The following is a 16,037-nucleotide window of genomic DNA, read 5'->3' as shown; positions in this document are numbered from 1 at the left end:
TTGAGATATTACATACATGAACAGTAATTTAGCAACAAGAAGAGCAGCTGGTGGGCATGTTTGTTACGCGGCCGATACAATTTGTTTTTAGAGAGGCCTTACGTTTGGTGCAGGGCCGTAGAACCACGCGTCAGTGGGACACGTGCTGGGTGCGGTGGTGTGGTGTTATTATGTGTGACGTGGCCATTTTCTTTACTTACAGTTGTCTGTCTGGAATAAAGGGCTTCATTGCGCTAGTGTTATGATTTACCTCTTTTTCCCCTGCGGTGGGATAATGTGTCTAGGAATGCTATCTGGAGGCAAAGCCTCCAATTCCGGGTATGGGGCAAATCTCAGCCATATTAACAACATAGCAGCGACTACCAATACCATTTTATAATGAAGTTGACATTTAGCATTTGGCCGTAATTTGAAAATGATGGCACCACGACGACATCCTTAAGTGTATTGGGTGCCAGGGTTCCAACACAGGGGTGGATCCAGCCTGGAGTTGTTTTTGTTTGGGGGGGGGGGGGACCGTTCGTCGCCAGCTGGCTGGTGTGGGATCTGAGGTCCAGTGCATGGTACCTCTCGCGGGTACCTAGTAGGGGCGCCATTCAAGCACCAAAATGCTTTTTAATGTTCTGTATGCAGTATGCATGTTTACAAAGCTTGTAACCCTCATTTTGAAGTATTATTTTGCTACTATGTATTTGCCATTATGTAAGCTATTATTTTGAGGTACATCTGTTGAGGTAGGTAGACAAACCTTTTATGAAGTTCTGGGAATGTTTTGGGAGGCCAAAACATACTCTCAGAGTTTTTTTGGGAGGGGGACATGGCCCTGTGTCCTCCCCCCCCCCTAGGATTGCCTATGTTCCACCAGTAGTTTTGGACTTATGGTGTGTTGGTCATTCCATGCATTACCATGGGCCTAAAATATCAAGATCATATTTAAGCCAGTGCTGGGCCACTCACAATGCACCCACCTTCATCTGGGCATAATGATAGTACTTGGTTCTCTTGGCAGGATCAATTTCAAAGAAAGGGATTGTGGAGGATTGTGAATTAAACTAGCTATTCAAACCCAGAAATTCTTAAAACAAGTATCACTATCTGAGCCTTGTCTTCCCTTACCATTTGGACAAAAATGCTATGATAAGGGCAACATGAGTAGGTGGTACTCAACTAATAGTGGTGGAGCCAGTATTTTGCCTAGCAGGTGGGCCTCCTAATAGTGGTGGAGCCCATATTTTGCCTAGCAGGGGGTGGGGGGGGGGGGGGGTGGAAGCAGCTCATCAGGACTATATCAGCATAGTGGACCTCCATGTCACTATGGGCAACCTGTTCTTAGATTCAAAAGGCCTTTTTAGGCTTTGGGTTCTATGTTGACACATCATGGGCTTAGTTGTATGTTTTTAAAAGCTTTGTGGGAATTTTAAATTGCCAGAAAGCACAGGGGCCTTTGGCTCCAAAGGGACCCCATCACCTCCAGGTGGTGCTCAGCCCCAATTGCTCCCACCCTTGAATATGCCACTGCCTTCCATCGTAACTATCCAACAGTCAAACTCTCTCAAAATTATGTTGTAATAAGGATGGTCACGGGTGGAAGTATTGCTGCATTAGCTAGAAGATGTCAATAATCAAGATATTTAGCTGAGGAATACTTCTATTTGTGTTCTTTTTATTGTTTCGTTCCATGTTTTGAGACACAATGGTAGCAGGGACCAAAACCAGTTGGGCACTTGTGGTAGCTTGCTAATCTGTGCTCAAATTGATCACCTTGCATACCACATCTGAAAATTGAAGCATAATGTGGGACTTAGTTGTCAGGATGGACCAAAAACCATTGGAGAGGGTCCAGTACTGTGATGTGTGAATAGTTTATAATTAAATGGAATTCATCAGACAAGGAGTGTGATCCATCCTGATGCATTCAACATTTGGGCAATCATCAGCTGCACCCCACCTCTTTTCCTAACCAATGTGGTTACAGACAGGCCCATGTCCACTACCAAATGTTTCACCTACCAGGCACACAAAGTACAGACATTTTTTAAGTGTCTTGGGCTACCACAGTACTCAGTGCACCAATGACCTGTGGCACTGTGGGCGACACCAGGCTCGCCTACTTCAGTCATGTTCCCCACCCTGACAGCCGGCGGTGGCGCGGTATTATAAGGTGCCAGACATGTGAGTGCCTTAATGACCATCGCGAGCCCACTGGTCCGACGAAGGCCTGACATACAGCACAGCACTGATGGGTGTTGTACGTGAGCGAATTCGATGAAAACGTGCCTCCACGCCCCACAGGCTTAGTGACCTTCAGATTCCTGTTAACTGAGAGATCGAGAATCGAGAATCGAGCGAGATGTGCGAAAATGAACCTATGCTAGATCAGGATCAGCGCAGCGTTATTTAGATCCAATCCGATCCGTACCTCAGCCATCGCTCAAATCATCTTATCATTTAGCTCATTGGTATGCCTTTATTGACCGTCATGATTCAGCTCTTCTTGATTTTTACTTTGCTTCCTGCTAAAATTCCTTAGCTATGCAATGACATGCATATGCACTGTTTTTTTATCATTTTTTACTGTGTTAGTCTTTGGTCATGGTCACCATGTAACGTTGGTTTACTGTTGCAGGCGACTTCCAGCCATGTTTCGTGTCACGACATGGAACATCAATGGCCTCCGCACGGCAAAATGCTTGAAGTCTACGCTAGATGATCTGGACTCAGATATCATATGCCTGCAGGAAACTAAGATAACCCGTAAGAATGGAGAATCATAGGTTTGGTGCATCATATTCCATTATCAGAAAAAGTTACCATGTCTTTTGTGTGCAAAAGCATGCCCCAGTGTGTAATGTATGATAAACAACTATGGTTGAGTGGAGGTGGTTTTTGGGTATATTTAGTTTTGCAGTATGCTGTAAATGGGATAGAGCCTTTCCATCGTGCAAGAGTTACAGCATGCCATGCTGTTTTTTTGCACCAAACCATCTAAGGCAACTGTTTCTGATTTCCAGGTGAAATGCTGACGGAACCTCTCGCCATTGTGCCAGGCTATTCTTCATACTTCGACTTTTCACAGCGTCGCAGCGGATACTCGGGTAAGCCTTTGTGCTGGGCTCAAAGCTCAGGCTGGCTACGGTGCTCAAAACTCAGGATGCTAGCAGCTTAGCCTGCACCCGGGGGGCGTCGATACGTTGAGTTTTGTTCAGATCTGGATCTACCGCAATTCGCCACATTCAGTTTATTCAGGAAAATCGCATTCAGTCCTGTCGCATTCGCGTCGCACAAAGCTTGTCCTTTTAGAGCTCGATCTTGCAAGCAAGGGGATGGTGTCCGGCATTACTGACCAACAACGATGTCAGATTTACACGTTTGTAGCCATGTATCACAGGCTATTGTTTGGAAGGCCAAGATCTGGTTGGTATTTGCGCAAAAATATGTATTTGGCTGCTTGAATACCGAGAGCTACCGCATTTTAGTGTAGACCTAAGCTGCGTAGTTAGAATTAAAGTCCGAATGTCGTTTAAAAGGTCAGTGGTAAAAGCCGGTCACCAACCAACGTACCGCCTGAACGTCAGCCGAAACTGCTTCACAAACCTCTCGGTGACTCCGGGCTTCCAGATTACGAAGTCAACCGTGGGGCAGATTGATGAGGTCACCGAGATGTCACGCGAAACGCCCCTGGCATTCCGGCAGATGAGGGCCAGAGTGGTGCGAGCGTGTCTGACGTTCAGGGGTTCACCGCCGGGGCGCCAGGCAGCCCTCCGCCGGGTGTTGTGAGCGGGCGCCTCTGCCGGCCGCAGGTGTTGCCACCTACTGCCGGGACTCGGCCACGCCCCTGGGCGCCGAGACGGGACTGGCCGGGTCCCGGGCGGCGGCCGACGGCGGCGGCCGGGTGGGCGGCTACGACGCCATCGCCGCCGAGCTGGACCCGACGGAGAGGGCCGAAATCGACGCCGAGGGACGCTGCGTTGTCACCCTGCACAGATTGCACTGTCAGGTCAGCTGTTTAGTCGTCCCGCACACGCCACTGGCACGTCAGTTATATAGCGTCACCATATTAACCAGACTCTGCTGTTCCGGTGTCTACACCGCTGATCCGCTGCATGCCCACCGTCTTCTGAGAGGTCCCCACAGACCGCCTCGTCATGTTAGTTCGCAGCTAGCCGGACAGCATGCTCTCGTCACGTCACCAAGCACAGGCCGTCATGGCGGTCAGTGGGCGGTCCTGGTGCAGGCCTCTCCCCGCCTTCTGAAGACCTGCGCTCCGCCGCAGTGTGTCGCAGTCGGCGCCGAGTGCCAGCTGGCGGTGATCAACGTGTACTGCCCGCGGGTGGACCCGGACCGGCCTGAGCGGCTCGCCTATAAGATGCGCTTCTACCGCGCGCTGCGGCTGCGCGCGGCGGCGCTGCGGGCGGCCGGACACCACGTGATGGTGGTGGGAGATCTGAACTGCAGCCACCGGCCAGTCGACTCCTGCGATCCCGGCGACCTGACGGTGAGGGGCAACGTGACCAGACTGACCTGACGGTGGGGGGGGGGGGGGCGCGCGACCTGGCTGATCTGACGGTGAGGGGCACCGCGGCCAGGCTGACCTGACAGTGAGGGGGCACCGCGACCCGGCTGACCTGACGGTGAGGGGGCCCCGCGATCTGGCTGACCTGGCGGTGAGGGGGTGCAGCGACCTGGCTGACCTGACGGTGAGGGGGACATGGCGTCAGGGCCTGGCGGCGAGACGTCTTTGATGTGGTTAGGTGACACCAAGTGCACGTGACCTGGCGACCGGGCGCGGGCTGATGTGGCGGTAAGACCTGAGTGACGTGACGGCGATGCATACGTCACACTGATGACGTGGCAGCGAGATACTTCACTTGAGACACGTCACATGCCGCCGACCGCCGCCTGAGTCAGGTGATGTGAAAACGACGAACGAGATACCCCCGCGTCCTGAAAACTTGACGGCGAGGGCTGCACTCGTCATTCATTCAGAACAGGGAACAGGGATGCCGAAGCAGGGATGCCGAAACAGGGATGCCGAAAGGAACACCAAATCACGTGCATGGCTAATACGTCTCTGTTTAAAACGTGTGGTCAACATTGACTTGCTCAGTTTCGTTGCTGGAACGCTCTGGGAGCTCCGTTATGCAGCAATTTTGATCGTTTGCCCCGACCACGATCAGTTGAGGCTGAGGGTCTCCGCGCCTGCGCCGCAGGAGTTTCGGTCGAGCCCGAGCCGCCAGTTCCTGGACGGCTGGCTGTGCGACCCGAGTCCGGCCGGCGGTGGGCCGGAGCCGGAGCCGGACGACGATCGCCTGGTGGACGCCTTCCGGCTGCTGCATCCGACCGCCGTTGACGTCTACACCTGCTGGAACACGCGCCAGAACGCGCGCCAGCTCAACTTCGGCACGCGCATCGACTACGTGCTGAGCGACCGGGCGCTGGCCAGTCAGCTGCGGAGCTGTGACGTGCTAGCGCATGTGCTCGGCAGCGACCACTGCCCGGTGCGGGCCGCGGTGGCTGGCCAGCTGCTGGCCGAGCAGCGCTGTCCGCCCGCCTGCACGCGCCACTACCCGGAGCTGGCCGGCCGGCAGGTGACACTGCGGGAGCTGTGCGCCCGCCTGCCGCCGCCGGCGCCGTCAGCCGGCCCCCGGCGGCCGGCCACCACGGCGGCCCGCCCGCCGCCGGCCAAACGGCCGCGTTCCGGCCAGGCCACCCTCCTCGCCTTCCTCCGGCCGAAGGAGGGCGTCGCCGGCGCCCCGACGGCGTCCTCGCGGGGCGAGCTCGGAGCGGCGGTGAACGCTGCTGACAGCCAGAACGGAGAGCCGTCGGCCGTCACGCCACCGGAGCCGGCGGAGGGTGCACGGGACGTGAGGAGAGACGCGCTCGCGTGCAGTGCGGTCACGCCTGGAGACCAGAGACAACAGCGGACGCTGGATGACTGCGCAGAGCGGACCGACCCGCCGGTGTCGGCTCCGGGGCGACCCGGCGGGCAGGAGGCGGCTGCCAACGGTCCGGACGCGGCGGCACGCTCCTTCTGGCGGCGGGCGCTGAAGCCGGCGCGGCCGCCGTCCTGCCGCGGCCACGGCCAGCCTTGCGTGCAGCGCACGGTCAGGAAGGCCGGCCCCAACCTGGGCAAGCTGTTCTGGTGCTGCGCCCGCGGTGTCGGCAAGCCGGGCGACCCGGCGGCCAACTGCGGGCACTTCGAGTGGCTGCAGCGCAAGTGACGGTCACGCTGGGCCATGGCTGAGGCGAGGGCGCCATGCCGGCTGGACTTGATTGGTGATGTGATCTCAGAGCATGCTGTGATACCTTTTGTACCTAGCTCGGCCTGTCGTTTTTGAAGTGGTCGAGACGGTTAGTGAAGTTGCACAAGAATACAAGGACGTGTGACGTTCTGACAGCGTTTTGGTCCTTCCTTGCACTTAACTTTATCCTTAATGGTGGCTGGAGGCACGTTTTGGAAATTCATCGGATCGCCTCGTGTATCATACTCGCATCAGGCAGACGGCTTGCCGAGCAGCTACTCGCGTAACTGGTTCATGACATCCAACATCAAAGGCAGCAGATATGCATATGTATATTAAGAAACTAGCTAATCTCACCCTGCGACGCATGCCATCACATAACACCTTCGAATTATCGAATACAATTCAAGCGCGATCACATGACTCGCAAAAATATGCCGATATTATGGAAGCATCCTATTCAAACCACTGGCGGCGCTCCGGCACGAGACCACGTCGACAAGCGGGGCCGGCGCGCGAGCGCTCCCCGTCCCGTGCGCCAGCACGGCGCAATAAACTGCAGAGTCGTTCGAGCTGAGAGCGGGCATCGGCACTGCTCCGGCGCGCGGCAGGCGAGTTCGGTCCCGCGGGATCGAGACGACCTGGGAACGACATCCCCGCCACCTGCCCAACCGTCAGGTGGCGGGACCACAACCGAGCGGCGCCGCGCGCGCCTCTCCCTTCCGACGACGGGCGTCACTACGCCTCAGTATTTTGTAACTTGGCAGGCTGATAACATAACAAACGCCCGCAGCGAGCCAGCGAGCGCCCCAGTCGAATGCGTGTCATGGGCGCGGCTGCGTCACACACTCACGCCAGCATGTCCTCTGACGAGATAAGCACGCATTGCACGGCACAACCTCAGCTTATTAGCGCGATTACCAGGGATTGCGTGGCAGTCAGAGCGGGGCACCTACGCCAGTGGTGCCCTGCTGATACCAATGTCGAACAAACGCACTTAACACCAGAGCAACGCAGGCAGATCCACTGGTGTCTCACCACACAACACGGTGTCCGCGCATATACGTATTTTGTGATAACGCCTGGCACCAGGAGATAAAGTATTGAACGGCCTCGGGCGCACCAAACAGAGCGCCCGACCCCAACAGCAGATCACAAGTCGTGTGCAGGGCGGCACGGCAGCTGGGCCTGCCGCCGCTGACTCCCCGGCCGGGACGTCGCCGGAGCTGCCCGCCCCGTCGGTCACCAGTGCGGACGGTGGGTGGGGCTGCCACCCAGGCCCATCGTCACGTTGGTGACGTCCTTCACGATCATGTTGGCCACGCGCCAGGCCATCTCCTCCTTCACCTGGCAGGCAGAGGTCGGGTCAGCTGGCGCAGCGCGGGACGCCCGCGGCGGCGCGCCACGCCGGCAAATCGCTGCGGGTCAAACGTGGCGCAGAAGTCACATAAAAGTAACAAGTCATTGGCACTAGCGTGAATTGTCTGGAGTTGACATCAATGCCACAAAGTCGAATCAGCGATGCACCCCGTACGCTCAACCGGCTCATTTCTAGGAGAGACATGAGTTAGCCGTGTTTTTTTTGGCAGAAGATTCACGATTTTATTTGCCCCATGACGATACAATTTTTTGGAACTCGGATCCGTATGCATTAGCTCTCATTAGCATGCTTAGTACCTCAAGCTTGCCTAAGGTTCCTGCTGGGTCTATCTAAGGTTAACTGGGTCAGAACATTGTGGTCTTAATATGCTGACGGTCAACACGCACTAGACAGGATCAAAAATTTCCAGAACCTATTGCCAGATATTCGAGATATGGACAACGCTAGCAATAATATGGTTTGGTCGCGAATGATTTTCACGCAGTATTTCATTACTTGCCCAATTTTATCGCCGGACCCGCCGTACGACGATCTAATTAATTTTGTTTTGCCGCCACTCAACGTTCATTTTGACCACAGACCATAAAACAGCAAACGCTGGCTTGCCCGCCGGGAACCTGAGCCGGTGCCCGGATCGGGGCCGGGTGCCGTACCTTGTTCTCGTCGTGCCGGAGCAGCGACTTGACGGCGCGCCGCAGCGCCGACGGCCGGCCCGGGTCCGGCTTCGGCTCCAGGTGAGATTCGTACCGGCCCACGTGGTTCACGTGGCCGATGCTGAGCCTGAGGGTGGCCGACACGGGCGTTACCAGCCGGCGATGGCGGCCGCGGGGCTGGCCGCCACGGACGGTGAGCACGGGTCAGCAGGGGACGAGATCGGCAACTGAGAGCAAGCGCGGCTCAACGGTGTACAAAGGCCACGACTGACAGCGAGCCACGGCCAACGGGGTAGAACAGTATTCGGTCTGTGAGGCCAGAGTCTGCTCACGAGCCTTGAGCTTGATAAGATTCAGGTGCAAGCCTGAATCAGGATCACTCCAAACTTCAGGGAATCGGGATAACATCAAGCGCTTGATTTTAAGCGACAGGATCAGCGCTGATTCGATTCTTGTGAATGGAAAACGACTATACTATACTGTATGCTCGTGACTACAGTTTCACGCTCAAATGAAATGCTACAAATAAGCCGCAAAGTTCACCCTATTTCCAGAGACATGCCTTTAAGTGAGTTCTGAACGTGCCAGATGAAGGCATATTTGCCGAAATGTAGAGAATTTTGCGGCTTAGTTAGTGTATTTCATCCAGTTTGAGACTACAGTCAAGAGTGCACAACAATAATGATAAAGATGTACAATCCAAGAGCGAATCTGTTATATATTTATGGGAAAATAATCCAATCAGCGCTGACCTAGCTTTAATTAGAACTCAGTCGCAGGTGTCGATAAACGCAACTAAATGCGTTTCTAGGACCCAACATTTCATTGCATTCTGGCCTAGGTTGTTTTGACAGTACATTCGTCTTAGAGCACATAAACAATGTTCTTTGCACGTCTCATAAATATTTGAGAAAGTGAGGAAACCAACGCCTTCACGGAAACATACGCCACACTGTGTTTCACGTAAGAGAAATTCATCGCACAAATGTACAAACTCAGGATGTGTGCCCTGTGTTTAACATTGCGAAGTTTATTGCGTCACACACGGAGAAGAAATGTGCCTACATCTTGATAAGGAACCCCGCCTGCTCTACAACTTCTTACAAGTAGTAATTAAGTCGCTCGGATACCACCAATGTCTGGTGTTCTCACAAGGTGTCAACATAATTGGTTGCACTACAACTTTGTCAGTCATTAAACAAACGTTCATGACCTACTTATAAAATTGAGTGTTTTGGAACATTCCCGATAGCTTTCTGGTATAAATTTTTGGTCAAACCGGTGTTTACGGTATAACTCAACCAGCGTTTCCATGGTTAGTATAATTGTTCACACTGGTGTGTCTTGGCGGTGTCCATTCTTTCGGATATTGGATCCGATCACGATCCTGGGCTGCATCCAAGAACGTGAACAAAAAACGCCTACGTATTCCAAAACTATCACTTCTTTGCTGACCAACCGACATGCATAACATTCGCACTCCGCTTAACGCTCTGAAGGGGGTACCGATAGTGTAGCGGTTAAGCTGCGTGTCTGGAAAACCAGAGGCGCGAGGTTCACTCCCCGCGAAGCCCACCCTTCCTGCCACGGTGAGAGAAAAGCGCTATAAAATAGCATCAGCTTAGTGCGTAGCTGATTTATATAAAAGTTCTCATTAACATATAATCTGAATCGCCGTGTGGAAAGCAAGTTTTTACAAGATCGTTATATTTGCTTTGTTTTCTCATGAGAGGTACCGCGTCGAGTCCGAATCGAGTCGAAAGCGAGTCGATCCATGCCGCATTTGCTCGCATACTGCACTCGCAGGTATGAAACTGGTGCTTACTCCAACATCCAGCCGTAATGATGCCCGATATTGCACAGCCGGCGACGCAGCGCGTGTTTTCACCCGAGCTAACGTCAAAATCAACACGAAATCATCGCTGGTGAAGACGTTTGGGTCGGCCAGACGGCACCGTTCATAGCTTTACGAGTAACTAAGCAGGCACCCGACCCCGACGTCGGACAAATACTGACATTAGACACAAATCGTAACATCCCGGACTTAACATCTATGCCGTGTGCTGCCATGCCGTAAAGCAGGTGCATTTTCCGCGGGCCAAACACGTTTATTGCATGCCAAGGCATGCAATGGCGGTATCAAATAGCGGGCATTCCATGCCGAGGATGCGTGTGAGGGTGTTGAGAATGAGTGTTGAACTCATTCCGCGACTCTGTGTGCGAGCGTGTGAGAGTGCTCAGCGCGTGGCGAGGCGGCGTGTGTCTGACTGGGAGCGGCAGCGGGGACTGACCCGTAGTATCGGCGCCGGTGCAGCTGGCCGGGGTCCGGGTGTGACCAGCGCTCCGGCACAGAGCCACCCGTCACTGACGAGCCCTGATCACTGCTGCACGTGCTCACCGCGTCTGTCAGCAGTCGCACCACCATCGTCAGCGGCGCTCGGTACCACTCAGAGTCCCCACAGAGGCGCCCAGCACCACTCAGAATCAGCGCAGCGGCGCCCAGCACGACTCAGTCACCGCAGCGGCGCCAGGCACCACTCAGAGTCCCCACAGCGGCGCCCTGCTCCACTCAGAGTCACCGCAGCGGCGCCCAGCACCACTCAGTCAGTCAGCACAGCGGCGCCCAGCACCACTCAGAGTCACCGCAACGGCGCCCGGCACGACTCAGTCACCGCAGCGACGTCCAGCACCACTCAAGAGTCAACGTAGCGGCGCCCGGCACGACTCAGAGTCACCGCAGAGGCGCCAGGCACCACTCAGTCACCGTAGTGGCGCCCAACACCACTCAGCCAGTCATCACAGCGGCTCCCAGCACCATTCGGAGTCGCCGCAGCGGCGCCCGGCACCACTCAGCGAGTCATCGTCAGCGACACACGGCACATCACAGCAGGCAAGATTCAACGAGTCAGCACAGCGGCGCACCAGCTCGGCCCGTCGCCGCGGCACTGAACGACGCCGGGGCCCCAGGGTGGCTAGTGCTCGGTCAGGACTGGGCCTCAGACACGACAGACGGCGGATGGCCAACAGCGGGATCAATAGCCGTCGGTGGCCCCTTTGTCGACCGGTCGGATGGTGCCACCACAGAGGCAGGTGGGAGCATGGCGTCACCTGGAGCCCATAATGACTCTGTCGATTAATCGACTTCGTGCTGGCAGGCAATGCACGGGGACGAATTGGGCTCTAGGTCACGTCACAGAGCAGCTGACCTCAGTGGATCGCAGGTGATAGCGGGGAGCCACCTGGGGGCTTGATGATGATGATTTGGTGTTTTGGGGCGCATCGACTGCTGTAGGTCATGAAGCGCCCATAATTACTTGAGGCTTAATGCGCCTCATACCACACAGGATCTTCGGCAATACTGGCAATGCCACAAGATTGGTACCCGGGCATTACACCAAAGATGCTACATGACGACAGACAACCACAACATAGAAGATAGGAGGGAGCACAAGGCCTGTGCAACGAATTGTTATACTCCCTTACCTATGAAAGGCACCAATTCCCGGGATACAAATGTCATAATGAACACCTCGCACATTTCGCAATGGTTCCCGACTAATGTTCAAAGTGCACGAGCGTCCCGCCAGGCTGTGCTCACCCGTCTTGTCGAAGGGATAGGGCTTTGCCGGATGTCGTATCGTGTTCACCAGATCCATCGCGTACTTGAAGAACACTTGTGAGTTGAGAAACGCGCTCAGATACCTCTGGAAACAACAGAATATTGTGAGCAAGGCTTTCAAGCCACAGTGCAGGGGCGTCTCTTATTACCTGATATCCATACATTAGTCATCACGGTATCCTGTCTCCCCACGCCATCTGCCGTTCAAACAGGACTGTGCCCATGTATGGCCGGGATTAAGAGCATTCTCCATACCACCCGCTCAGGTCAAGAAAAGTCTCGACATCCAACCCGTCATCCCACCCATCTTCCATTTGCCATGCCGTGGCAGAACAGGTCAGGAAGATTCACCCATATATCATCGGCGGCCGAACGTTGTCAACACAAGGAAACACTGCCCTAATGTCGAACTGAACTTATGGCTCAAATCCAGTACTGACGCACAATTTTCACATTCGTTTGCTTAAGAATACTACCACCCACAGGAAAAGTTCAAACCAAGGCACTCGCCGCTATCACAATCTCTACAACGCCGCAAACCTCCCATCCCCGCAATATCATGAAGGACAAACAACGGCCACTGGATCCGGTACCAATGTCCGTCACCAACCGCCCGCCGGCAGCCCGCCTCACCAGCGAGTCACCACGTCAGTTAACTCAGTCAAGTCAGTCACTAGCGAGTCACCACACAGTCCTGCCAGTCACGTCAGTCACCTGCTGCAGGACGTTGTGCAGCACCAGCATCGGCCGCAGGAAGCACTCCGGCCGCGGCCCGCCATCCCGGCAGATGTTCAGCTCCAGCTCTGTGCGCGTCTCCGGACCGAACCCCAGCGGACTGGCCGCCTGCAGCGAGAAGTACCTGCAGCCGGGCGGCCGACAGCGGAGGCGGGTCAGATCGGCGGCAGAGGTGTCAGGTCGGCGGCAGGGGTGTCCAGGCGGCCAGATCGCCGGCTGGGGTGTCTGATCAGTAGCAGGGGTGTCGGCTCGGCACAAGGGGTGTCACGACAGACATCAGTTCGATAGTGGGGACAATGCCACTTAAAATTAAATGACTCATGAAAGGTATGCACGCTGTTATTCTGAAAAGCCAGATGGTGGCAACACAACTCCTCCAGTCACAAGCTTGTTTCATTTATCACTCACTTGTCATACAGTATCATTGCGTCATTCTGCGTCTGTTCGCCGTCGCAATCGTCGCCCATCGCGTACAGCTGGTCGCGGAAGTTATTAGAAGACAGCCAGAACTCCATGTAGTGAGCGAGACCGTCTTGCTCCATAAACTGCAGTGAACAAACCAAGGATCACAGTACTGTCAGATGCTTATAAATATTGTGCGCTGTCGGCTGCCACCAGTCACATACAATCAAGACCAATCTTTTCCCTGTGCTCAAGCTGATATTTCCTCCCCATGCTGATATTTCCCCCAAGCCCTTTATTTAGATGTGATTACAATCTTTCCTGGGCCTGGCAGCTGGATGGAAACTACAGGTAGGTAAGGACATAACAAACAACACTACAGCAGAGCTCGAAGGTAGTTGACAGCGAAGGAAAAGAAAAAGCGCGAACTGCACAATAAGCATACATTCCAAAACACAACCTTTTGTAAGCATACATTCCAAAACACAACCAAAAAATTCTAGCCTTCTCAGCCCCGACAGTATTCTTCTACCCCAAAAAGAATTGTGAGCTGAAAGGACCACTCACCTCCATAAACATGAACACGACAGTCTCATTGAAGAGGATATCACAGATCTCGACAGCGCTGCTGGTGAGCACGTCCACCTGATAGCACTGATAATAGTCGCTCTGCAAGAAGTCGGTGAGGTGCGCTGCTGCCAGGACGGCGTCGGCGGCCGCCTGCGCGCGCGCCGCCAGCCGGGCCGGCTCCTCGGGTGGGCCGCGCTGCGCCTCAGCCCGCAGCGTCGCCGGCAGCCGCAGCTGCGGCCCACCCTCGCTCAGCAGGTACCGCTGCAGCAGGCGGGCCAGCGCCGCCGCCGGCCGCTCGCCGTTGCGGGCGGCCGGCGCGGCGCTGCAGGCAGGGTCGCGCCGCGGGCTGGACTCGGGCCCGGCCGCCGGGTCACGCTGCGCGCCAGGCTCGGCCGCCGGGTCCCGCCGCGGGCTGGCAGGCGCCGGGGCCGGGTCGCGGTCGGCGGCGCTGGCGCCCGGTTCCAGCTGGCGTCGGATCGCCTCTGCCTCCATCCAGAAGTGCAGGTAGCCGGCCGCCTGACGGCTCTCCAAGAAGGCTGTCAGGTAGCCAAGTGCGCACTTGTCCGAGACGAGGCAGCTGAGAGTCTTTGTCAGACGCTGGCTGATCAGATGCTCCTTCTCGCTGTCTGAGGATCAGGGGGTAGCAGTATGAATAGAAGTGCAGTGAGCAGAGAACACATAACCATGGCATGGACCTAGCAGAAGTATGTAGTCATGTCAGGTATGTGAAAATAACATGAACACATGCTATGTTTGAGACTGGTGCATGCTTAATTTGTTTACTAAAACAAAAGATTGTGTGCTTATTTCTGGAAAAATCATGCCTGTCAGAATATTCCACCATAGCCAAATTTTTCCTGTCATGACCATTTAACTCCCAAGAGCACCATAGATCAAAATGGGGTTCACTGATTTAGCTAAGGTGGAGCAATCCTAAAGGCAGTCATGTAACTTGGTGTGTGTTGTACCATGTTGTACTAATACAACACTAAACACATGTTTGTGATATTATACATATATATATATATATATATATATATATATATATATGTATGTTACAAGTGCCATGACAGAAGACTCCTTCAAATTTGGAAGAGTATATTTATCAATGAACTCTCTCCAGCACCCAACAGACAAATCAATTCTTGTACAACTCTTGAACTATTAGGTGGTGGGCAGTGAACACTGCTGATGCGATTGTGGCAATAGTGTTCTCATTGTGGCTTTGTAGAGTTCCATTATGAGCATTCTATGTGTATCAAAATGAAAATAGGATTTTGTTTTACTTTAATTAGCCATGCTTCATTTGCGGTCCCTGCGCCAAAAGATGTGTATATATATATACCAAAGGAACTGGATTATTGACACTTGGTTTAATAATATGGTATGAAAAATGTGTGATATTATCATTAAGTGCACATTATGGATATGAGTGCAACTATGAGCTTTGTAAGAATCATAACTGTGATGAAACCTGCCATAAATGTAGGACTACCAGGTAACAATGTCACTACACTTTTTATATGACTGCAGCATAGTACAAATGCCTGTTATCATGACCCTTAACATGGCAATGCAAATAAAAAATTGAATTTTGGACCTTCCTGATCTTTTGTCAGGCATCATTTGTTACATCAACACCAGTCCTAAATACCTGTGATAGTTTGCCATTTCCTTTCTTCCTCCTGGATACTTGACAGAAAGCTGGCTTGTGGGTCTGGAGAGCCAGCTCCTGACTTGGGCTGTGGGGTAATGCTCCTTTCAACTGGACAGGAGGAAGAGCTTGACACTGAGCTGTTCCGGGAATGAGCTGAAATCATATATCATCAATACAACATGCCTAGAACCAGCACCAGCTAAGTATGATTGGAGCAGCTAAAGATGATTGTAAATGACTGAAGCCTGCCAGGATAAGTAGCTGACTATGTCTGTGCATAAACATCAAGTCTATCAAGCAATAATGGCATTTAATTCTATAGCTTGTTGAACAGCTTTCAATGTATGCATGCATATGTTCACATCATGTGTTAATACTCAGCAGACTTAACCCCAAACAGGCGCACTTTCATGAAAGGGCAAGACAGAACCTTAGGTGCTTTAAAACCATATCAACATTTTCAATATGTATATACACGCATCTAAATGACTTACTTCGGAACTTTCTCTTGAAGAAAGACATCACAAATCACGCCAGTTAACTTATTTTTTATGCGAGGGCAATGCATAAGAACGCACTATGCTAAACGCAGTGACACGGAGATGACTTTTATAAAGCTTGAGCGGGACTAACTTGCAATATAGCTAATGCGAGCTCCTGCCTTCACCCGCCCCGCATATTCCTCCAATTGCGTACACCGTGTCACTAACAAATACTGGGGCAAATGAACAGCAAATGATTTCATGCCGTAACTTCCTGTGGTATTTACGCAATTATA

The 16,037-nt window shown here is 53.4% G+C and overlaps 2 protein-coding genes and 1 long non-coding RNA gene across 3 annotated transcripts; 1 reads left to right on the top strand and 2 right to left on the bottom strand.

Annotated features, from left to right (window-relative positions):
- Positions 1-139: 139 nt before the first annotated feature.
- On the top strand, positions 140-6,221 carry LOC119111340 (DNA-(apurinic or apyrimidinic site) endonuclease 2). The gene is made up of 8 exons (XM_037235157.1): positions 140-149; positions 2,627-2,754; positions 3,012-3,095; positions 3,801-3,997; positions 4,274-4,495; positions 5,211-5,510; positions 5,706-5,864; positions 6,087-6,221. Exons 2-8 carry the CDS (start codon positions 2,640-2,642, stop codon positions 6,219-6,221), a joined length of 1,212 nt encoding a protein of 403 aa, XP_037091052.1. The 5' UTR covers positions 140-149; positions 2,627-2,639.
- Positions 6,222-7,484: 1,263 nt separating this feature from the next.
- pkaap (A-kinase anchoring protein pkaap) lies at positions 7,485-13,611 on the bottom strand. The gene is made up of 7 exons (XM_037235155.1): positions 13,600-13,611; positions 13,039-13,175; positions 12,610-12,754; positions 11,875-11,980; positions 10,568-10,679; positions 8,277-8,403; positions 7,485-7,589 (listed from the first exon to the last, which is right to left on the bottom strand). Exons 1-7 carry the CDS (start codon positions 13,609-13,611, stop codon positions 7,485-7,487), a joined length of 744 nt encoding a protein of 247 aa, XP_037091050.1.
- A 426-nt stretch (positions 13,612-14,037) lies between these two features.
- Positions 14,038-15,946, bottom strand: LOC119112732 (uncharacterized). The gene is made up of 3 exons (XR_005095771.1): positions 15,754-15,946; positions 15,257-15,412; positions 14,038-14,228 (listed from the first exon to the last, which is right to left on the bottom strand). It is a non-coding gene; the product is annotated as an uncharacterized LOC119112732 (long non-coding RNA).
- Positions 15,947-16,037: the final 91 nt, after the last annotated feature.

Source organism: Pollicipes pollicipes, unplaced genomic scaffold, assembly GCF_011947565.3.
Source record: "Pollicipes pollicipes isolate AB1234 unplaced genomic scaffold, Ppol_2.1 Scaffold_7261;HRSCAF=8764_pilon_pilon_pilon, whole genome shotgun sequence".
In the NCBI taxonomy this organism is placed as follows: domain Eukaryota; kingdom Metazoa; phylum Arthropoda; class Thecostraca; order Pollicipedomorpha; family Pollicipedidae; genus Pollicipes; species Pollicipes pollicipes.
The sequence above is the reverse complement of the archived record's forward strand: the minus strand, read 5'-3'. Positions and strand labels throughout refer to the sequence as shown.